A 24,680-nucleotide genomic window follows, 5' to 3' on the forward strand; every position below is an offset into this window, starting at 1 on the left:
CTTAACTTAACCAGATTGTGTTAAATATGTATTGATAGAATTTTATTTCTCGCTGTTTTCATGTAGGTTAGTTAACTCGAAAAGTAAAATAAAACGAATACGAACTTCGTACATAATTTAATGATCGTATTACTTAAAAATAAAAGAAAGACTATGATTCAACAGCTTTCTTTTTTTTCTTTTTGCTTTTTTTCATTGAATTCTCTTCTTCAGCAATAGTCATGTCTTCCACAGTATTTGTTTCCATAATTTCAGGTACTTCAGTATTCTCAGTTCCTTTTTTCTTTTTCTTAGGTTTAGAAACATCCTCATCTTCTTCTGGTATAACCTCAATATGTCGGATTTTTTTCTTCTTCGATTTCTTAGATTTTCTACTAACATTCTCTTCTTTTAGTACACTGGCAACATTGTCGTCATCTGTCACATTATTATCAGGCAAAGGTATTTCTTCAGATTCAGCCAAGGTTGTATGTAATTCAGGTTTTTCGTTACTGTTACAGCGTTTTCGTTTCTTTTTCTTCTTTTTGCGTTCGTTGGTATCCGAATCGCTGTTTAAGTTAATATCTTCGACTTGTTCCTTTAATTTCTTAGCATGTGAATATCCGCTGTATTTTGATTGAGAGAGTAATAATGCTTCTTGTTGGGCTATCCTTGCTAGTTTTCCTGTAGCCTTTAAACCGTGGCGAGCTCCTCTGAAAGATATAAAATAAATTAGTTAAGGTTTACGAATATTATTTTCAAGGATTTATATTTTTTTATGAGAAGTAACTTCACAGCTGACACTACATTATATTAAATCATCATACAAAACATTACGTCAATTATGAAGTACACAAATATAACAATAATGATAATTTGTCGAAAGAATGGCGGATAACAGGCAATGCACTGCATATTACTTCAAAAAAACTTTTTTATCTCTAGTATCACCAATAAAATATAATTGTGAAAAAAAAAAATCTTTACAGCCGCATACTAATTATTAATATGAGCTCTGTAGGTATTTGAGTCTCTTTCCATAATTAAGAGAACAAATTGTTTGCAACTTACAAGCTTCTGACATTTCACAAGAGCATACAAAGGCCAAGAGCATGCGAGAAGCTGAAAATCGATCTCAGTGGCGTGCACTTGGAGAGGCCTATGTCCAGCAGTGGACTACGATAGGCTGATGATGATGATGATGATGATACAAAGGCCTATTTGAAATAAATTTCTGACTAAAATACATACTTATGAGCAGTCCGTCCTTCGCACTTAGCAAATAATTCTTCATCGGTCATCTTAAACACATCTTTCTTCTCATCATCTTCCGAGTCAGACTCCCGTACTCGCTCCACGTTGCTAGCACCATTAGTCAGAACCGCAGTTCTGACAAAGTAGTCAGAATACTGCTCCTCGTTGTCTGTATCTTTTTGCTTCTTGTTAAGTTTCCAAGTGCTGTTTGTGATTACAAATTCCTGGTTGTCTTTTGTTTTTATTTTCTTTGTTACACCGTCTTTTTCTTTGACCTGGGAAGATACATAGAATTAATAGATTATTATGATATTATTGCCTAGGGCATTAGCAAATCCGTGGATGGATAAGCACTAAGCAGCATCTGTTTAGCCTTGAAGCTGACCCCTATTTTGTTGGGAAAAGGCTTTTTAGATGATACAAAATTTCCCACCTAAGTTTGTGTATTACCATTTGATGACAGAATAAGTTTGCATACTAAGATAAAGAAGATTCGTAAGTTTTTTGCAATCTAATTGCCGCTACCATATACCATATGTTTTAGAGCAAACAGTCCACTACAATATGAGTATCATCATATCATAGATAATTCACTATTCAGTGCTTATGTACACTTCAAAGCTTATAAGTGCACTTAAAATGGATTCAAAATTATCTCCTAGCTCATTTAATTATTCTTCTAACTACATCAAGTTACCGCAAACTATAGGCAATAAATACCAACATCAACATTAGCAGCAGCCTTATCATAGAGCGTAGTCCACCAGTGTTCATTAAATTCTGCAGCAGCATCATGACCAACACCAGCTACACTGCGCTTCAATTTAGGTTTTAAAGCCTCTGATATACCATTCTCATGCTTACCAAGGCCTTTACCTGTAAATAGAGATATAATAGTCAAAGGCAAAAGTTTTTATCCCAAAGAGTGGGCCTTATGTAGAAGAACTGACAAGCAACTCCATAGACTCTTTAAAAAAAAGGAAGATTTACAATATTTTATGGGTTACAGTCATATAATAGGAAATAAGGGTTAGTGTGTAGCAAAGGGTGTGCAAGGCTTTTGGGACTTTTGAAAATGCCTAGTTTTTCATTTCCATCGTATAGAATACCTAAAAATAAGACGAAAACCATCTGGGCACCTTTTGCCTAGGACCAACGGTTCGCCTGAAAATGAGCACTGAAGGTCATTCTAAACAAAAGCAAAGTCGACGGAGCCCCGCTAGGCGGGGCTCCTACTTCTGGGTGGTTTAAAAAAAAATAACCACTTCGAACCTAACCTGTCCGAGTCGGGGTTGCCCTAAGTCACGAGTGGGTCTAAATTTGATTCTAATCAATACGAGCAAATGCATAGTCGATGGAGCCTCGCTACGCGGGGCTCCTTGGTCCTAGGCAAAAAGTGCCCAGATGGTTTGGAAATGCCAGTTGTTATCAATGTTTATACTACTATTAGTACACAGTTAGGTTTTTCAATAATTACGAAAACAATTATTAATGTGTTTTTACTACCATTGACTCCTTGAAGGTCTTGTTTTAGTGTTTTAAGTTATATTTCTTAGTAAAACTGTTAATTATGGTAATAAAACGCAGGTAGTATACTAACCATCGGCCCAGCCGTATTTTTCTAGTTGTCTGCGCGCGAAATCCATTGCAAAGTTAACTGAACAACTGTTTATTCATTTGTTTTATTTATTTTCCATAAACAGTACGAAAACTGATGAAAATACTAACAGAAATCAAAACTATAACAAAATATAACCTATTAAGACAAAATAAAACATGCGCGACTCGTGGACAGCTGATAACCTGACAGTCGTCGATTTTGACAAAATGTCAGTCGTATTTTGTCAAACTCGTGCAAATACTAGTCTTTTAAGCTTCGTTTCAAGCTTTTAAATAAGTACAATAAATAAAAGCTGTATATTACGGTCCTTATAAATACGAAATCAAGTCCGTCTGCCCAGCTCTGATGGCAAAACTACTGAACCTCTTTAAATGTTATTGCACAGATAGCCAGAGAAAGGATATAGGCCAACCTTTATCCGGGTGCGGCAAGCAGGTAATTTCTTCAGTATACTGATGAAATCGCGTAGAACAGCTATCATATTTTAGTTTAGTTTCATATTGTAGCTTAAGAAATCAGTTGGTACATAGGATAAATATACATTCCCTATCATACAGGTGGAAACAAAAACTACAGTAACCGTGCTTCAATATTTATTCAATACATAACAAGTGTAAATATATTAACATGGCATCTACCATCATATTAATACACATTGGAATGCTTAAATTATTTTATAAATAGGCACCATGTTTCTTTACTTAAATAAATTATTAAATTATGGATTTTTCGGTAACACCTCATTCAGATCGTCGATCTCAGACTCGTTGTTGCTGAAAAGAAAGAAAGATATAAAGTTATTCTACCAATCCAGCTAACCTCATCTATTTGTCAAGCCAAAATCAACCCAATTAAAATTCTGTTACCAGCATACTTACAGAAAAAGATTAGTAGATTAACTTTAAACCAAAAAATACTCTGGCACTGTATATTTTACAATATTTCTGCAATATACTTTACTGGAATCTGGAATCTAGACAATATGAGAACTAGTTCCACTACTAAGAAAATTACTTTTTTTTAAATAATTGTTCCATGTTGCTTTACTTTGATGGAAACCTATTATAATATTTTCTTGATAAGATTCAATCAGTCTATAAAATAATATCATTTAATTAAAAACAAATTAATCTACTGACCTTCTCCTGTATTACGGGGCGGGATCAGTATCAGGCTTTTTATTGTCAGGATTATCAACAGGCTTAATTATTTCAGGCTGAATGTCAGGTTTAATTTCAGACTTATGGTTATACAAGGGATCTCTTTTAGACCTGTCCATGTAAGGCAAGCCGTGGGGTCCCTTCGAACTGTAGCTTTCCAAGTGAGGTCGATCCAGGAGTTCCGGTTTAAAGTTCTTGAGGAAGTACACCCAGCATTGTACTGTCGTTTCTGTTTCTGTGTCTTCTGATACCCTGTAAGTTGTATAAAAAGATTTGCCAACAGGGTCCACAATTGTTCATAGCTTTAAGTCTTATGTAATTAGTAGGTAACTACTAATTGATATACAAAAACCCAAGACGCACAGTCTCGAATGAAAGTAATGCTCGAAAGTGTCCCCGAACACTAATTCTGTCTCTTAAGTACGTTATTTCAAGTTCAACTTTAAGCGAATTGCTTAAAGTCGTTATTACAACGCACTGTAGTTAAAGCAATAAAATTTTACGACCGAAGTGGTTGGCTAGGACACAGAAAATGAGCACACAATTCTGAATGTTGCGCTCATTTGGTGAGGGCGTTTTTGAGACGTTGAGTGTGCATCTTGGGTTTTTTGTATATCAATGTAACTGTTATGGACCAAGTGATAAATTGAGCAGTATACATAATGCCCGGTCATTATGAAAAATGCCCAATATGAGAGCGCAATTTGATAATAATTATTCAAATAATCAAATTGACCGGGCACTATACATATTGCCCGTGACCTTTTGGGCAAAGTAATACAAGCAAAGTAATAACATATTTATATTCATTTTTTTATTGTTATTGCCATTTAATTTAAAATAAACTAAATATTAAACCACTTAAATAATCAGCCTCATGATTTGGATTAATTATGAAGGACTTCTGCCTTAAAAATCCACTAGTTTTTGCATTTGAAAGTTAAGGAAAGTCATATTTAAAGGGTGCTTATTAAACAGGCTCCTTTTTAATATAATTATTCGCCCCGAATAATGTATGTTGCCTTCTAAATTACTAAGTCAGCCACAATTAACGAGCATCTAAATAATACTATCTCAGCCACTCGTTATCTTCTAAGTAAACCGCTCTAAATACAACTCCGCATGATGGTTATTTTTTAGCATCTAAATTTGTAGCATGCATTCTAACAGTAAACTTCTAAAATGCTATTAAATGACATCATAAAATTTATTTATTTAGCTTCTAATTTTTTAACTCAGTACGTTTAAAATGTAAGCAAGCAACATGCAGCAAGCATGGCTTCTGTCACGGCTCCGGTGCTGCGGGGCTCCGGCGGTCCCATGCGAGCTTATCGTCGCAGATGGTTTTCACGCTCACCGCCGCAGCTTCGGCCGCGTCGGCGAGCGTTAAAACTACCTGCGCCTCAGCTCGCAGGCCGCCTCGCCCCTCCACACATACGCGGTTTTGAATTGCACTCTAGGGGTAGGACAAACAAGACTACGTGGAGTCGGTTTTGCAGCGATACGTTTTCGTCACATCATCCTCCGAGCCTTTTTCCCAAACTATGTTGGGGTCGGCTTCCAGTCTAACCGGATGTAGCTGAGTACCAGTGCTTTACAAGGAGCGACTGCCTATCTGACCTCCTCAACCCAGTTACCCGGGCAACCGTTACGTGGGATACGTTTTCGTCACTAACTTCAATTTTTTGCTTTATTATCAAATTGCCCAACTGTCATGTAGCAATATAATAATGCCCGTGCAATGTGATAAATAATGAAGTTAAGATAGTTATTAATCACTTGGCCCAATAAAGCTAGACATTATTCATAATGCTCGGGCATTATTAATAATGCCCGAATTAATCACATGGTCCATAACATAACTACTAAAGTAACTTGTAAAAACTTGTTGAAAGCATTGAAAGCAAATAAAGGATATGTATATATTTGTCTACGGTTATCATAACCAAACTTGTGTGTACTTGCAGGCAAGATACAAAGAACTTACTGGGTACTAATGACAATTTTATCTTTCTCCCTGACATAATAGTTAGGGTGGTCCTCTAGCATGTCTAGTTTATGTAACATATTGTCATCCACTTCGTATATTTCACCTGGAAACAAATTAAACGAGTCTGTTAATTTTTTAGAATAAAATTTTTTTTACAACCAAAGAAAACAGACTTAAAAACAAAAAAAATAGAGATAATGTGCAAACAAATTAATATAATACATCCCAGTTGAGAGCCACTTCCTTTTTGGGATGTCAGTTAAATAGACATCCGGATTGTTTTGGGACAGAATATGAAACCAGAGGCAGGGTCTAGATCCTTTTGGTATAAGAGGTAGTTTATAAGTTTATAATATTTATCCACATGCACGATTCACTTATTTCTTCTTAGTTCATTTATTTGGTGAAACTGTAGACTGCAACTGTTACTGTTACAGCCTTTTTATCATCCCACTGCTGGGCACAGGCCTCCTCTCACACAGAGGATTGAGCGTTAATCACCATGCTTGCTCAATGCGGGTTGGTGATTTCAGACTACATAGTCCAGGTTTCCTCAAGATGTTTTCCTTCACCTTTATATCAGTCATTGGTGTCTAAGATATACTTAGAAAGTCCATACAAACTTAGAAAAGTTGTATTGGTACTTGCCTGACCTGGATTCGAACCCACCCACTCATACTTAAGAGGTTGGTTCTTTACCCACCAGGCCACCACGACTTTAGACAGCAACTACTATAAAATAAATCAAAATTTACCTTTTACTAAGTGTCCATCCCCGGGACTGAACAGCAGGAAGGGTATATTATACTTGGTGGCTATTATAAGCGGGTATTGTGTTTTAGTGTGGCCGTCCGTCAGGAAGTTACCAACGCCATTGTTCTCATCTGTCAACCAATAGTGGTTCGGCTCATCTCGTTTTAAAGTGCCGTAGACAAAGACTTTGTGCATTATCTGAAAAATTAAAATAAAGGACGTTATGAAGGTTACACTAAGTATTTTTGATTACAGTGGGATTATAAAAATTATTGTGATTTATTTATTTAACATGACATTTTATTTTAGTATCAGTTATAGCTATGAACTAGAATTATGGCTAGGAAGGTTAGACTGACTTAGTTTCTCAAATAGTGAGAAGAAGAGATAATATTCAAGTAATAGTGTACTTTACATGTATTTCTTAATTAAATGTTGCTTAAAAAGTTTTATTCAAGAACTCTAGACAATCCTAAACGCCGCCCCTAAGACAACCCACTGACCCAATTTACTTTTAATAGTTTTCAAGTGGTAACTAACTTGTTACGAATCTTTACCCCCTACTAAACTAAACGTACTACGAACTAGAGTAGATAGGTACCTGCTATCAAGTTTAGTAGTTATAATTAACAGAGCAAATATACAAACTTCACACTTACTTTAACTAACAATACCAACTGATTACTGCCCTAGCAACTGATAAGATGTTAGTTTTAAGACCAATAGCATCTATCATAGATAAGACTACTATATTATTATATACTCATTATCTGAAAATTGAAACAAGCTACTTAGTTTAAAGAAAAAAAAATCAAAGACTAACAGTTCGTATCGTATGCAAACGGACGGCTCTGGGAGCACATAATAAGGAAAACTGAAACATGATTGTAACGATAGTTATACTGACATTTTAAATTAAAATTTCGAAAGATTTTTATAATCCTTTTCTGGAATTTTAAAAACTGCGCCAGTAAAATATCGACGGCTCCAAAAAAACTTTTTTTTTTAATATTTTTGGAAAAGTCAATGTCAGTGTCAAGCCACAGATGATATATACAGTCGTCAAACTTTTATTGGTTTTCCTTTTCATGACCTCGTAAGACAATGCCTTAAAATAATTATGTTTTTACGGCATAATAAATGAAGATAGCAGATCAGGAAAAGAAGGACCACTACATTAAATTGTATTCTTTACATTCACTATAAATAAGCCAACGCATTGACAATATGGTCGATAAAACCAACAGGCTCTCTCTAGTGATGGACACTTGTAAAACAAAATTACTACCATTTTAAATAATCAGATGAATTCTCTGATAAAATCATACTGAATGCAGATTTTTTAATTGAAAGCAATTTAAAAATCTTGTATAAGATTCTACTTTCCACTGAGATAAGTGCGCATCGTTTGTTTCTTTATCGCAAGCAACACTAAAGTTCAAAGTCCAGCTCGCAGTGAACCTGTGAGATATATAAACATACGATTACGATTGGAGCAACACTATTTCAGTGTCAGTTGAAAATTTGACGCATTCGCGGAAAGTCTATGCCGCCGGTGGAAAATAAAATAATATAATTGTTGAAAACATGTGTTCTAATCATCTGTGACTGTGAAATTGTTCTCACGTGAATTTATAACAGTTGTTCAGTTTATAAACGTTGATAAAAGTTATTCAAGATGAGGTTAGCGGGGGCAATTTTCTCAAATGTTACGAAAATGTTGGACTTTTACTCGCAATTCAATCCTTCGCCGCTGTCTATAAAACAGTTTATAGATTTTGGTAAGTGATAATATTAGTTTGTTACTTATTCTTTAGTGGTTTCGTAATTAGTTCGATGTTATGTCAAGGCCGGTGTTATTAATTTTCACCTGACCTTACGTACCTAGCTTATTAACTTTTTTTAATTTTCGGCTCTATACTCGGATACACGTCCTTTTAGGGCTTCTTCGAATTTCCGGGAAGTGTTAAACAACGAGTGTTTATTTGTATTAAGCGTACATTACATCAGTCTTGCCACACAGGCAAGTTTTAGTTTTTTTTTTTTTTAATATTTATGTTTTTTGACCTTGGCATACACTGCAACTGGTGTAGCATTTCGCAAAAGTATTAGCATCAAGTTAACGTTGAATACGTAGTTATTTATTTATCAGTGATAAAAAAGCAATAACTGTGAATATTTCTTGATAATAGGCTATTTATTTATTATTAGTATTAAAGTTAAATTGAATGCAGTTATGACAAACAATTTATTGATCTTTTCTACAGGGAAATCTGTAAACCTATTTGGTGATGCTTTTTATGGGTTTTAGTACAAAAAAGCTGTTTTACTTAAAAACAAATATTCCACGTATCTACCAGGTGCCAAAGTGTTTATCAAATTCATGTTAGAATCAAAAGCAAATAAAGTTTCAGTAGTTTGAAATATTTTGACTTTTCAATTTTTTTTAAATTACATTATATCATGAAAGTCCTATTTGTCATAGATAGTAGTAGTACCACATAAAGCACTTTTATATTACTCAAAATCTGTAAGTAAAGTAGAAATAAAAAAAATACAAAATTGTGAAGTTGTAACTTGTAGCATACTGAGACACAGTTGCACTATTTAACTATAATGATAGCCAAACCATAACCAGTCTCACACTTTTCGCCTATTAGTCAAATCAGTGATTTGACTACTGAAAATTGATTTGGTTATCGTTATAGTGAAATGGTGCAACTCAGTTGTGAAGTAATTACTTACATTATAGTTTACTTATTTATATTATTTTGAAATGTTCTCAGGATGATAACAGTTATCTGAAGAACAGAAATACATATTTTAAGAAGATTGTTTATGAAGTAAAGAGAATAATGAAGTTTATGACTAAAAGTGTATTTAGATTGAATAAATATGGAGTAGAAAAACAACTTTATTTAAAAACACATATTGCTGTTACAGTTTATACAGTTGGTACTTGGGTACCTAAAAAACTAAAAAATAGATAAACAATTAAAGATGTGAACCAAACTTATCAGAAGACTATTTAATTCTTTATAATATAAATAAAACAAAAGGTCATAAGACAAGTTGAATAATCGCAGACTGTAGTTATGAAGATAATATAAATAAAAATATTTACTTTCATGTCATCATTATCCTCCTAACAATTTTTTTGTGGTCAGCACAGCATGTTTTCTCCTTCCATACTCTTCTATCTGCCTTTTTATAATTGAACTGACTTATTAAGTTGATTGATACTCATGAACTACTTAAAAATAAAACAGTTAGTTATCCTTCCTGAAGGGCAAAACATTAAACATTTGTCATCAAGTGATTATAAAACTGAAAATAACAAAAAATAGGCCACATTGTTTTAAAAAGTATGTTTATTGAAATATGAGTAATTGGGTTTGTGACTCATTACAATGTATGCATTGTGTGGAACTGCATTATGTAGGTCATCAGGGTTGCCAGAAATATTATTGATAAGTTTTTATCAGTCTTACCTAGGGGTATTGGGTTGCCCGGGTACCTGGGTTGAGTAGGTCAGATAGGCAGTCATTCCTTGTAAAACACTGGTACTCCTCAGTTACATCTGGTTAGACTGAAAGCTGAATCTTTATTAAATATTAATATGCAGGCTGTATTTTTGATAAGCAAAAGTAGGTCAAATAGCATATGTTGTATGGTTAGAAGTTTAGTACCATTGATCTAGAACCAGCTATATAGACAGAGTGGATCTTAGAATTTTGTGCAATGCATAAAGTAATTTATCAATTTTAATTGTAAATGGTGCTTAACCAAACTTGGCGCTTTAAAAAAATATTATAAAGCTATAAGTAGATAATATAAAGTAAGTAACTTAAAAATGAAAGAAGGAGGGAGGATGTTTTTACTTTTTGCCTAGTTATATGCAATTTTCTGTTCCTATATGAAAATCGTCTAATATTAAAACAACAACCTGACTAACAGGCCCTGTTTATGGTCGCCAGAGTATAAAGTTACAAAAATTACGTGTTCGCTATTGTTACAAAATGCGGGCTTGAATCCTGTATCATGTAGCATCTGCATGTTACATACTTATACAATCTGAACTCTTTATTCATAGAGATAAACATTATTATTATCGTCATATAAATAAATATTGGTTTATTGTTTATGATAGTCAATTTATTTATGGTTTTATAGCGCTATTTATTATGTTCTGAGTATTTTTTTGCACGCGAATATCTTTGGATACATCGTGCGCAGTTTTTATTAGGGAGATCATTATGTACTAGCGTCACAGATTATATAATAGTTACTACGTAACAGATAAATCACTCCATACAAAAAGGTCCATACCTACTGTTATAAGCACCTACAAGTTCCCCAACTACCTACAAATTCCTAGCTGCGTTATAAAATGAACCTTAAAAGCTCGAGCGCTTGATTGTTATTCCAATGCGATAGCGCACAGTTCAGTGACCGCAACCGTGCCGTGGCCGTGCTTAGGGTTGCTTCTTACAATTAATTAATATTTAAGTAGGAAAACAAAGTTACGCTTATTTTAAGATAGCCTTTTTTAAAACTGAGTTTTTAAATAAAAAGTAATATCAATAATATTTTTCTTTAGTTAACTATTGTATTGCCAACTAAAATGGAGTGTAGGTACATATTACTAAATATTAACTAATACGTAAGCATAGGTAAATACTTAAGTAAAGCTTTCGTCAAAATCAAAGGCAGTTTCCAACTATTTTTTGAGCACAAGTGCCATACCCCATATGGTACAATTCCGTCGAGTGTTGATACATACCTAAAATTGGTTTCTGCGTAGCGACACGCGTAATGTTCCGAGTCGTCATTAAGTTGGACCAGAACTATACCTACTTACACTCGAGATGTGTTTTGAGCTACAAAACTCACAATACAGTTCATATAACTAAGTAGGTATCTAAAGTAAAATAAGTACCTAATGATCTCTGTTGTTAAAATCATAAAGTAGATAAGTATTAATTTATTAAAAAAAAATAGAATTACTAGATAAGTTCATAAATAGAAAATGTTTCTAAATCTTACAATAGTCGCATATAAACCAACACAACTCAAAATAATCCATCAGTTTGTTAGGTAGCTTAAAAAACCTAATAAAAACCAACAGCATAACATGCCACGAAATAAAAATAATAATATTGGAACGCGCGCGGCGCGTGTGACTATTGAAAGCCCTGAGCCGCGTGGGGCTACCGGTAACCCAGCGAGCGGTAGGCATTTATCGCTCGCAAGTACGTCGAGTGACAGAGGCCTGCTAGCGTGGTTATTAGTAACAACAGATGCACGTTAAAAAAACAACTATAGGTACCCTTAGGTAACTACTGATAGTCGGTGGTCCAACTTTTAACCAAATCCAAAAAGTATTTATTTTTTTGCGATTGGGATTTCTAAGTTAGGTATTTCGTCAATACGTAAGAAGAAAAGAAAATGACAAAGATATTTCCAATTGAAAATGAGTTTCTATCTAACTACAGTATAAGCAAGAGGACAAGCCCCTCTATCTATTTCCAATATTTTCGATCGACGTTCCTCAAATAACATCGAACCACTATTCTAGAAAGTTCCGATAGATAAATAACATACACCCAATATGTGTTAGGTTTCAATAGAAGGACATACTGTAAAACAAGGAAAATAATAGAAATGCGGAAGAGACCTATATGAAATTGGTTCATTCTGAATGAGTTGTTGGGCTAAAACTGAGTGTGGTAAATCTAATAAAATCTATTTTGTTTACACCATTTTACGAAAGTTTTCGGATCAAGGATTACTTATATGAATTGTAAGACTGTTTATAAGGGGTTGCTCATTTGACCTCATTCAAAAAACTATTTCATGTAGTCATTCTCAAACTAGTCGTTTTCCCGCGGTTTCACCCGCGTCTTGTGGGAACTACTGTCTGAACCTGGATAAAATGTAACCTATGTGTATACTCGGGAAGACTGCAGCTTTCCAACAGTGAAAGAATTTTTCTAATCGGTTGAGTAGTCTCAGAGTTTATAGGGTACAAGCAAGCAAAAGACATATATTCAATATTGGACATTGTAGGAGATTAGTTTAAATAAAATATCTTTTACCTTTCCGCCAGTCATGTGAGAAATAAAAATGAAAGCAATACAAGTAGATTTACAACCACATAAACTGCGGATTGACTGGAGAACCGCTTGAACTAAATAAATGATGCTTCTTTAATCCACTACCCTATCTAGATATTACGTAACTCTGTGCTGGGGAAGTCTAAAGGTCGTATTACGTAACCCACAGACCGTATAAGTACAAATTGTAATACTGTATTGTAATAAAGATTTTAGTATAGCTTACGCCCCGGGTATCACCCGCTGCCCGATAGAACTACTTCTGTCACCCCGAGAAAAAGTCCTCGTATATGTTATTCTGATATGATAATGATGTCCTTCTAATTCATTGTCGGCCACGGTGGGTGATCAAGCCGGATCTGCCAGAGAGAGATCAGTCAAAGGAGCGACATTTACGTGCTCTATTATGATGTATAAGTATAAGCTATAATACTGCCAAGTTTTTTACAGATTAGGTACTTGATAGTTAGGTACCGTTTACGTTTACTTATATAGTACTTTTTACGTGAAAGAGAGACAAACGGCTATGTGTACATAAACTTTCGCCTTAACAATATCGGTGCCTAAGGATGCTGGAAGAACTCTCCATAAAGTATTAAAGGAAGTTTATTTTCTTCGTTATTGTTGTTTAACCCTAGAAGCCCAATCATATTTAACTAGTTATAAAGCCCAATCATACGTAAAAATGACATGTAAAAATAAAACTTCAGAGTTTTCCAATTTTTTTCTGTTAATGAACTATATTTTTGAATGAGTTATCATAATTGAAGTTATAATTAATAAATAAAATAGACTTTAAGTTAAAAAATACTCTTTATTAATACTATTATGGCATTTCAATCAAATCTTAGAAAAAAAACAACAAAAAAATCAAGCCTCTAACACTTTTTCTTAAAATTATGTAATTATAAAAAAAACAACTAGTTTTAAATTTTTTTCATAAAATTAAATCGACTAGTAATAATATTTTATAAGTCTCTTAGAAAAAAACAGTCTTTATATACAGTCTTGACAAACATCAATGTTGTGTTCTCCACATACATCATTTGCAACACTGCGCTTTGGCCATCCACCTTTTTTTATATGAGCAAAATCCACAATAGCGTCGTTTTTTTGGTTCTGGCTCATCACTAATATTTTCTGATGATGGTGGTACCATTCCATTATCACTCCAGACATCATCTTCAACTACACAATCTTCTTTCTCGGATTCCGAATCCAGCGGAGAATAATCGTCATCATTTTCTAAAATTGTAGCAATTTCGTCCTGGTTTAGCCGTTGACGGGACGCCATTTTGTATTCAACCTGAAAATATTAATATTATATGTAAAATGTAACGAAACAATACGATTAACTCAAATAAATCACAAATTTAAAAAATTTGAAACAATTTCAAAAGTTACACAAAGCCCAATTATACGTCAAAATGACGTGCAACCTCTCTATTACAACAAAATGGCGGCACTTACCGAGATGATGCAACTGTGTCCTGCGAGGTCCCAATGGCTACTGAGTTGGTTCAGAAGTTAGCGGCGATCTGACGGTAAACGTGAAAGTAACAGAGATATTTCGCCGCGGTATACGTCAAATTTACGTAGAATGGGCTTCTAGGGTTAAGAATCGTTAAAGCTCAGCCTTGATTATGACTTTGAAATATTGAGAGGAGGAGGTTGAAGGACGCCGAGAAAATTGTTTTAAAGTAAGCTTCGTAATTCAGACATTTCATTGGGAAGACAAATTATAGGACTTTAAACTGTAAATTGTGTTCTAGTTAGCTAACAGCTATTAACTCAATTATAAATGAGGTTTCTCTGGCGACATTGTCGCTGGGCAATTTGGAGCTTTTAGTTTAAGCTCTAAAAAATATAGAAACTTCGCCTTATTTGTTAAGTAAATTGATATTTGTTTTTAGTCCTTGTGTGAATTACAATGACTATAATCTGTAGTCTTTGGGTAAATCTTGTTGCCTGTAGCCTTTTCTTAACTAAATTGGCTTGGCTACCTGCTACCTCTCGGTAACACTAGTTATCAGACTTTCCTACTTCTAATTATTCGTACCCACAACTTAACGTGCTTTCCGGAACCCTCGTTGAGAGACTTAGATTGACACCCATCCACGCAATCGATTCTTTCATCTGTAAATTAGCCACAAGCTCCTTCGTATTGGTCTGCCCAATGATCACTATATTCTCATACTAACATTCCTTTCCCATTGCACTATTATAACTAAATCACGCTTTCCTTTGTCACACTTTTCCTTTTCTAAGAACTTCATATAGTCACACTGCATATGTGCCAAATTATTTTGCATGATTATATTTCGTCAATTGATATCTGGTTTGCTTACGTGATCGACTGAGCGTAAGACATTGATGACGATCTTCTTAGATTTTTTGGAAGATGTGACTTGAAACTCGTAACGTCTCGTCACGTAGGCATTCTTAAACTTTTCTCGTTATTTCTATACTTTGAATTGGAATCTATATTGGAGTTAGAACTTCGAATACACTCAGAAGAGGAGGGTCGAAGTTACAATTCCATAAAAAATTCTGACTGGCTTGCTAGGTGATTGAAACCTGCAGCTCATTCGATAAAAAGAAGAAATTGTCGTCCATGTTATTAATTATTGAAATTTTGCGTCACATTAGAATTGAAATAGTGATAATATCTTATATATGTGTAACAGTTTTTAGAAACTAAAATAACTGTTCAGCTAACGAAACGCCTTTTCTGAAGGGCCTATATTGACACTATATTAATGCTGAAGTAGATATTACTTAGGCCTCCCCCTTAGATCTCCACAGATACCTGTTGGAGGCGACCTGCATCCAGCGTCTTCCGGCGACCTTTATAAGGTCGTCCTAAAATAAAATTATCAAAACATCTTCACACTAATGGTTGCATTAACCTACTTTCCCGATATAATCCATCAATTAACTGCGTTTAGGGCTGCCATCTCAAATTTCGCCAAACCCGGACAAACTTTAGAAAAACCCGGACACATTTGGCGTAAATCGCATTTTTTCCCCGAACGAGTACGATTTTTAGTTGCATTGGTACTTGCCTGACCTGGAATCGAACCCGCGCACTTGAGAGATTGGTTCTTTACCGACAAGGTCACCACGACTTACATAATGATGATAAAAAAAAGAAAGACATTGGTGTTATTTTTCAAAGAAAATCAGAATCAGTGTTGATTAGCATTGTTTTTTAGCCATATCTCAGAACGGACAAACAATATTACAAAGCTGTCATACTAAATGTTGTTCCAGTTAAAAAGACCTATCCATCGATATGTATGACTTTGTTATTGGTGGAGTTTATCATCATGCCCAATATCCAGTTGGTACAGTATAAGGTTGAAATGCTAAATAATAGTAACACTTATGGCCCTAACGGGCACAGCAGGTAGGACTCAGGAAACTTACACTTAGTGGAACTTAGTTTTTCCTCTAAAAACTTGAGATATCAATAGATTACTAAGTTAACTTTAGTTTAACTTTTGCACAGTTTTTGATCTATATCTCAGAACGGACAAACATTTCAGCAAAGTTATCATAGTAAATGTTGTTCTACATAGAAAGGCCTATCCAATAATATGTATGACATCGCTATTGGTGGGGTATACCAGGTCCCATATATTTGTGCCCATTGTCCTTTGTAATCCATTTACTATTAACATATATTATTGTGCTTCCTTACATGAAAAGTGTCCCGAAACACTTCTTGAAACCCCGCCCGGACGGCCCCCGAACGGCCTCCAAACGAGGACAAATCCGGGCAAACCCGGACAGATGGCAGCCCTAACTGCGTTGCACTTTACCATCAGACCATTAATTATCAGGAGTGGTTTGTCAATACACTCCATTGCCCCGCCTGAAAGGATGACAAACCACTATGTCATGTTTAAAGGGTCATCTCATCTCCTGAGCCTTAACCAACTATGTTGGGGTCGGCTTCCAGTCTAACCGGATGCAGATGAGTACCAGTGTTTCACAAGGAGCGGCTGCCCATCTGAGCTCCTCAACACAGTTACCCGGGCAACCCAATACCCCTAGGTAAGTTTGGTGTCAGACTTACTGTCTTCTGATTAACCGTAACGACTGTCAAGGATGTTAAATGACAGCCAGGACCTACAGTTCAACGTGCCCTCTGAAATACAGAGTCTTCACTCTAAAGTCTAAAGGATGCATTAACCTACTTTCCCAATACAATACCTACAATCTACATCAATTATATCTGCGTTGCACTGCCATTAATTTTCACGAGTGGTTTGTCAATACTCTATCCATTGGCCTGAAAGGATGGCAAGCCATTATGTCATGTTTGAAGGGCAAACTATTATATCTGCTAATATTATTACGTAAGTATGCCATCAATGTTATGTGTATTAAGGGGTAGTGAATTTGAAGGCTGTACTCGGATTTTAGTGTGCCAAATTGAGTTAGAATTATAAATTAGTTTTGATGAAAGTAAGTAGTTTATATGAAGACATTTCTTGAAGATTTTTTTTATTGTCTGGGATATTAATAATGTTTCTATTTTTGAGGGAAAGAGTTTAAGGTGGTCTTTAAGTTTGACGTGGTCTTGTTAGGAGAAAATTGCAAATAAAAAGATTTTACAATTTTCTCTTTATATTACCTCAACAACCTCACAAGGAAGGTCAGGTTTTATGCGCCAATTATGCAGGCATTTAATTTTGTAATATGTAATTTATGTTGATGACATCACATTTTAATCTTGACGTCTTCATAACATTGAATAATCTCTATAAGCCTATTAGATAAGTATTTATATTGAATTATATTATGTACAAAGTATTGTTTTCAATTAATTCAAAAAGACGTAATGTCATTTATTCAAAGTACCCAGACTAAAAAATCTGCATTTTTATTTAATATCAAAGGACAGTGTACTTTCTACGTGTTTTAGCTGAGAAGAATAAATATTAGAACAAATTCCCCGACGAGAACACTCAAAGCAGCTTTACTAACTTAGATAATAACTTAAATACAATTTTACGATTTCTTTCACAACATCATACTACCACTTTGTCACTATTAAGCTACACGAAAGCTTTTACGCTGGAGGTCATTTCGAGGCTTTGGCCGAAGTTCATCGTTAAATACAGCCGACTCTGACCTTCGGTGAAGGTCATTGAGACAGTCAGAATATAGGTTGCCCTGTGGACAACTTGGGGGTCGGATGGCCGACTTTATTTGGCCAGGCGTGTTATATAAAGCTTCTTCATATCTGAATCGATTTTGAACGATATTAGACTTAAGAGGATTCATATTTGAATCGATATAGACTGCTATTAGAATTGTCGGATTAAAAACATGAAATATGTCGACGTATGAACCTCCTCCTTTTTGGAAAGTCGGTGAATATAATGTCGAAACTAACTGAAGATAAAGTTCTTTAAAGTACAGTCATTAAGAACTATTGTTTTAGCTGTCCAAGAAACTCAAGAATAATAAATAATCCTTCAGACCAAAGAGAGCGATGAATGAATAAAAACTTCAAAATAAAGCCTTTTTCATTTGTTTTTCTGAAAATGATTATATTACGACAAGCCGGTATGACGGCGTTATGCGTTTTACTGATAGGTAGTGGGCGGACCTCTAAACCTCTACATTATTCATAAACTGTTGACGTCGGATTCTTGTCAATGAAGACATTGAACGTAGAAATGGGTTTCTTTAGCATATCATTGATAACTAGTCGTTTTCTTATGGTTTCACTCGCGTCCAGTGGGCAACTACTGCCTGAGCCGGGATAAAATTAAGCCTATGTTACTCGGGAAGAGTGTAGCTTTCCCTTTCCAACAGTTTTTTTTTTCAATCAATTCAATAAAAAAAAAAATGATTCTTCTTTATTATAAGTACCTATTAGTACTTATAGATAAAACAGTTGAATATTATGATAAATATACAAAGCTAGTTTATGTTTATTTTAAGAATACCGGAATAATGAGGATATGCACTTGTGATTGCAATCAACAAATAAATATTTTATTTACAATGCATTGTCTATAGTCAGGGTACATAAAACCTCTTCCGTAGATGACATCTTAATATCTTTACGGAAGTATGTATTACCTATATTTGCATTCAATGTTTTCCTGTTGTGGTTATTATGTGACTAGCTTCTGCCAACGGTTTGAGCCACATCCCAAAAGAAACTCTCCACGAACCCGGATAAAAAGTATCCTATAACCTTCCTCGATTGATAGGCTATCTAACACTGAAAGAATTTTTCAACTCGCACCTTTATAATACCGCATACAAAACAAACTCTTTTTAATATTTTATTAGTAAAGATTTACCTCAAGTTCAACTCCTTTGTAATACAATACTGTTTTGGATACTCATGGTTATAGCAAAGATCAGAAGTTCGCAACAATTTCGTAAATGTTTTCCTACATTTTGCCTTTTTGGAAAGTTATTTCACAAGAACTGTAATACATCAAAATACTTTTCTTATGCTTGAAAGCCACACCATTTCCCACAATTTTAGGGTCGGCTTCCAGTCCAGCTGGATGCAGCTGAGTACCAGTGGTTTACAAGGTGTGACTCCTATCTGACCTCCTCAACCCAGTTACTCGAGCAACCCGTGACCCCCTTGCGAGACTTGTGATGAATTAAAAGTATTAATAAGTATTTCTTTTGTTGTGACCAAACAAAGGCTTTTGATTCAAGCAATAAACAAAGAATATGAGAACGGCCTATATCTTTATACTGAGCAGTATTTTGGCGGGATTCCGCCATCTTGGCGTGTTGCCATGTCATCTCTAGGTCAATGTTGCCACTGCATCGAACTATAAATAGGAACGGGCGCTTCCTGTATCATCAATTTGTCGAAGAACTGATCTAATTAGAAAAAGCCGTAATTTTAATTTTTATAATTAATTGTGATATTTTTATGGAAGACCATTAAAACATTAAAAGTCTTTTGTCTAAATTAGATTGTTAACAGAAACTCCTTGAGGAGGTGACTATTATTTCTTTTTACGAGTTGTTTAGTGTCAAGGATAATGTATAGGTATTGAGGGTAAAAAGAAAGTATTGTGGTTGAATACAACGTTTTTCCTTGTTTCTGGGTCAGTAAGATCCAACGCAACGTGTAATTAAAAGGTCAATGAGACCACCAAAATAGCGATCAGCAAGATCGAACAGAGACTCTCTTAGAAAATAATAATAATACGCCTTTTTCTTTATAATAAAACTTTTCGCACCAGTTGGTGTGGGATACTAAAATCAAATTCTGTAGTAAAAGTTCTCATTCTTATAAGTTTGTTGCGCCACTTCTAAGCAAAAATACATAGGCAGTAATAAAGGTGGGCGTTTTGGGGACTATTGTTTTTATTTAAAAAAACTGCTCATATAATATCAGCCTTATAATAAGCGTTTTTGAATTTGTTCAAGATTTGTTTTGATTAATATAGCCTTGAAAGCAAAGCGTAGCAATTTGTAACACCGTGAAGAGATAAGCTCACGTGTTTTGTACCATATTAGAGAAACACGTGTATATTTATAAAAAAAAAATATAGGTCACATGTACATAAGTAGGTATACTTAATGTTTTCAGTTGTTGAAATTATATTTTTCATATTTGGAGTCAATTTGATTAAATGAATGTCATTGTTATCGAATTGACAACTTTGCGAAATACGTCACTGGCTCGTTATAGCAAAAAATACGCACCTATCTAAAAGTAAATTAAACAAAAAAGAAACAGTTAATGATAGTACATACTTATGTGTCTTTAACCTAACGTTTAGTAAGGTCATCGAACTTGCTCATTACACTTAACTGTGTCAAGTAAAATCAAGTTGCACCTACATTATTAAGACGTACCTAACAAAAAATCGACTAACCTGTTCGATCGATTTAAATCGATAAAAAAATCGCATCACTAATTCTTATGATGATGAATGTGTTTAATTAAATTAATGACTAATACTCTTGTTGTTTTATTTCATTCAGTAAAAAAAATAAATCTGAAACTGTTTTTAGGTCTTTGCCCTTGCCAAACTTAACAAAAGTCATTTTGACTTTAAGTCGACTGCGTGACATTTAACAGGTAGAGGTTCTGAGAAATGTTGCGTTGTGAAGCCTTGCAGATTATTTGGACATGGACGGCTATGACTCATGATCGTAAACATACCGTCTTACCACAAAAACTTTTAAACGTCAGTTTATGCCTTGTCTAAAAAAATGTCAAATTATGACGTTGACATATGGTTCATTTTGCAACCAAAATTTTATTAGACAAGTGTAAAACAGGGTTTAAAGTTTTTGTAGTAAGGCCCTTAATGTTTGTAAACATACGATTTGAAGTTAACATTTTTTCTACGTTGTACCTAAGGAAGTAATAAGAGTGATAAATGAAATATTTTCGTCAAGTAACATTATTAAAAAGTAACTATTTTTAACTGAGGTATGTGTATGGAACTTGGTACTTATTCAGATCTCACTTCTTTTATAGGCGAAGGATTTCCATATTATCGAACTTGGCAGCCTTTCACATTTTTGTTTTTGGGTGGGATTTCATTTATTTTTGTAAGGTTGTTTATTTTATTTTTTTCTTATGATTAAGTTAGTTAAGGAAATGTCTCATTTATACTATCTTTCAGATTTTTGAATATGCACTATGCTTCTTACAAAGAAATGAACTAGATTAACTAAATGGACCAGATTTACCAACTGACTGACATGACATGTTATCATATATTATGTTCGTGGATCAAAGTTACACATTCGTTATTTTCGAAAGGGACTCACACTTGGCCGTTTTCAGATTTTTACTTTGACTAAATACAAACCTTTGTAACGAATTTCAGATCGGTACGACCATTCGAAGATATATTATATAAATATAGATAAATTTTGTTCGTTTTAGTTCCTTAGGGGTATAAATTTACAGTGGGTATTTTACACCTTCATTATTATGAAACCGACTCACACTTGGCCATTTTCAGATTTTTCCCTTTACCTTGACATAAAGACCTACCTCCATGCCAAATTTCAAGTCAATACGACCATTGGAAGTGGTCTAGGTTTTTGATGAGTGAGTCAGTGAATCAGTGAGTCAGTCAGTGAGTGTATAGTAAAAAATTTGAATTACTAAATTTGACCCAAGAATGAATAAATAAAACAAACGGGGTAAGCTAAATAAAACCGTTTAAAAAAATAGCGATTTTCTGACGTCAATATCTCAAGACCTACAATAGGTATATTAATGAAATTTTGTATTTTAGATAAGTGTTGGGGTCTCAACAGATACTAGAAATTTGAAATGTGTAAATAAAATAGATTTTGAGTTATAGGGGGGTCGAATTTGGCCCGAAATGGTTCGTGTAATATAACCCACGGCCGGTGTGTCGCTTTTTTTGCTCGAACTTGGCGGACACACTGCCGTGTGTCTAGATCAAGGTCAGGCAAGCCTGGACTTAAAATCCCTAATTTTCCTTGAGCAAATGTGATAATCATTTCTCATATTATCTTCTCTTTATAAGAGGTTGACAAAAGACTTATAGTTCGGCCATTCAGAGAATGCGTTCCTGACACGTCGCGATTGAACTGACGACGTAATAACATTCATTGATTATTGATATAATAATGTTGTTTTAATGCTCCTCAATTGTTAAAACGGTAAACAACCAGCAAAAATATTTTTATCGTAACTGCAACGCCATTGCAAAGTTACGTCGTCAGTTCAATCGCGACGTGTCAGGAACGCATTCTCTGAATGGCCGAACTATAGGAACGAAACAGTGTTAGTCAGTGCCAATAGACCGGTTGTATTAAGTCTTGGTAATTAACATTTGTATTGTTTCTTGTCGGATTGAACGTCTAGAGTCTTGTTCTCAACAAAGATTTCAAATCTTATTTCATACATGTTGACAGGGTTTGAAACTCCGCCAGCTGTTTTAAAAACAGTGTTTGTAAACATAGTATGTGATTCCAGATTCCGTGTACCGTATGATTCATTTCTAAAGAGTTTTATGAGTACATATATTTGTTTTTGTTGCCATCGCGATTTCTTTTAATTAAGAGGTTCAGTGGTGTCTATGTTTCAATATACCTAAATATCAGTAGTAAATTAACTAAGTATGTATGTATTTTGAAAAATTAGCCAATAATCGCGAGACTGACTTTAAAGATCTTACCTTTTCAAATTTAAAAGTGTATCCTAAATTATGAGCTTATCAAGAGTAGGTGTGAACTTTCTAGATCATAGACACAACACCTAAATTTCCACAGCCATAATTATTTCGGCATTTTCCACAATCAAAATCATTGTCCATGGCCATTTTAAATTGCCAGCATAAAAAACTCGCTTGCTCGCCAATAAATGTCGCCAGTTACATAAACTGATCTAGAAATAGACGCCATGATTGTTACTGACTGCTTCCTGGATCTCATGTCCGGTTGTAAAGTGCAAGTATTTTATAGTGTCAGACCACAAGCAAAGAGAACACAATAGATAGCCATCTTTATGCTAATGTTGGGCAAAATACTAGCCTTTATTGCACCTGTCCTGGTATTCCGATCTGGATCAGACCTGTGGATAAATGGATGGATAGAGATCTTACAATTTAGCACTAATCATCATAGACCAAAAAATTGCAAAGCTGAGGCCCAATTCTCCTAATTTTACTTAAGCGACATACGATTCGATTCGATTGAGATCCAATTACGACTCGATTACGATTTAAGCGTATGTGGCATTCCGCTATTTTTTCTTGGAATAAACGTTTTTATCCTTTTCTTTCATTCTATAATGAATCATTTTGTCTGCAAATGATTTACGATTGCAATATGATTGTAGAGCAAACTAGCGTATATACCAAAATCACCAAAATAGCAGACCAATCGCAAACCAATCGAATGTCATTGGAATACGATTGGTCTTATATTAGTAGCAGAATGCCCGATATGGTTAAAACTGCTATTGCGATCATATTGCGATTCAATTTCTATTCGATTTTGACATTATTAACTTAGGAGAATCGGGCCCCTGTATTAACCCACTAAGCGAAAAGAGAGGTGTTGTATGTAAGTTTGGCAGCTATGTGCCTATATGTGGCACCGTAGCGTGTAAAAGGATGGACCGATTCTGCTCCGTTTTGTTCTATTTACTATCTGGTCTTGCCCTCATTGTCATTCACTCCATCCTAAAGGAGAAATAAAACTGGAGTAATTGACAGATCTACAATCCAGTCTAGATTAGTAGAAGGGCATCAAATCGCACTATCAAAACATCAACGCCAATCCAAAAAAGGGGCGTACCAACACCTCAAACAAATGACATACGCCATTATAACACTACCAACATAATAAGCTCTAATGGCCAACACTCCGCGAGTCACGTAACACCTAACATTATGGTCTTGTCTGTTTACAACGGCTCGTTATTACGGACCTTGAACTCACGACACAGCTGATTACTCCGCTCTTGTGGGCTAATCTCGTTCATGAGTGGTTAAGTGATACACGATTTTATCGATAGAGGTTTATCTGCGAGCCGATGTCAGATAATGTTGTCCATGGCGCGAAAATGAGTTTTTAACTTTTAGATTTTTAAAATACTTAGTTGGGGATAGAGGAAACCTCACAAGCCTGATAGCTCCATGTAGAAGCTTGAGCCAAATAGCTTTACAATACTGAAGTTAGCTGTTTGACGCCTCACATATGCAGATTATTGCCAACTTCGGACAAGCAAAGCTTTTCGACAAGATCTGAATGAACAAATGCGCAAGGAATCAAATGGCTTACTTCATAATAGCAAAGCTAAGGCA

The 24,680-nt window shown here is 34.7% G+C and overlaps 3 protein-coding genes across 8 annotated transcripts in view; 1 reads left to right on the forward strand and 2 right to left on the reverse strand.

Moving 5' to 3' along the window:
* Nucleotides 1–102: 102 nt before the first annotated feature.
* LOC124643424 (G patch domain-containing protein 4) lies at nucleotides 103–3,034 on the reverse strand. Its single transcript, XM_047182410.1, has 4 exons — nucleotides 2,834–3,034; nucleotides 1,958–2,109; nucleotides 1,231–1,508; nucleotides 103–692 (listed from the first exon to the last, which is right to left on the reverse strand). The coding sequence occupies exons 1-4, from the start codon at nucleotides 2,877–2,879 to the stop codon at nucleotides 152–154; spliced, it is 1,017 nt and encodes a 338-aa protein (XP_047038366.1). The 5' UTR covers nucleotides 2,880–3,034; the 3' UTR covers nucleotides 103–151.
* A 396-nt stretch (nucleotides 3,035–3,430) lies between these two features.
* LOC124643526 (putative gamma-glutamylcyclotransferase CG2811) lies at nucleotides 3,431–7,790 on the reverse strand. Of its 6 annotated transcripts, none has more exons than XM_047182537.1 (5): nucleotides 7,665–7,790; nucleotides 6,760–6,955; nucleotides 6,002–6,107; nucleotides 3,994–4,266; nucleotides 3,431–3,627 (listed from the first exon to the last, which is right to left on the reverse strand). In XM_047182537.1, the coding sequence occupies exons 2-4, from the start codon at nucleotides 6,950–6,952 to the stop codon at nucleotides 4,005–4,007; spliced, it is 561 nt and encodes a 186-aa protein (XP_047038493.1). In that variant the 5' UTR covers nucleotides 6,953–6,955; nucleotides 7,665–7,790; the 3' UTR covers nucleotides 3,431–3,627; nucleotides 3,994–4,004. The 6 variants fall into 6 exon arrangements, with proteins under 6 accessions (XP_047038493.1, XP_047038494.1, XP_047038489.1 ...); XM_047182538.1 differs by having other exon boundaries at nucleotides 4,126–4,266; nucleotides 7,581–7,730; XM_047182533.1 differs by having other exon boundaries at nucleotides 7,581–7,730.
* A 450-nt stretch (nucleotides 7,791–8,240) lies between these two features.
* Nucleotides 8,241–24,680, forward strand: part of LOC124643222 (pyruvate dehydrogenase (acetyl-transferring) kinase, mitochondrial) — a 61,389-nt gene continuing 44,949 nt past the window's right edge. The window contains exon 1 of the mRNA XM_047182099.1: nucleotides 8,241–8,538. Coding sequence (XP_047038055.1) covers nucleotides 8,436–8,538 — 103 coding nt within the window. The 5' untranslated portion in view covers nucleotides 8,241–8,435. The remainder of the gene's footprint in view (nucleotides 8,539–24,680) is intronic.

Source organism: Helicoverpa zea, chromosome 27, assembly GCF_022581195.2.
Source record: "Helicoverpa zea isolate HzStark_Cry1AcR chromosome 27, ilHelZeax1.1, whole genome shotgun sequence".
Lineage (NCBI taxonomy): Eukaryota > Metazoa > Arthropoda > Insecta > Lepidoptera > Noctuidae > Helicoverpa > Helicoverpa zea.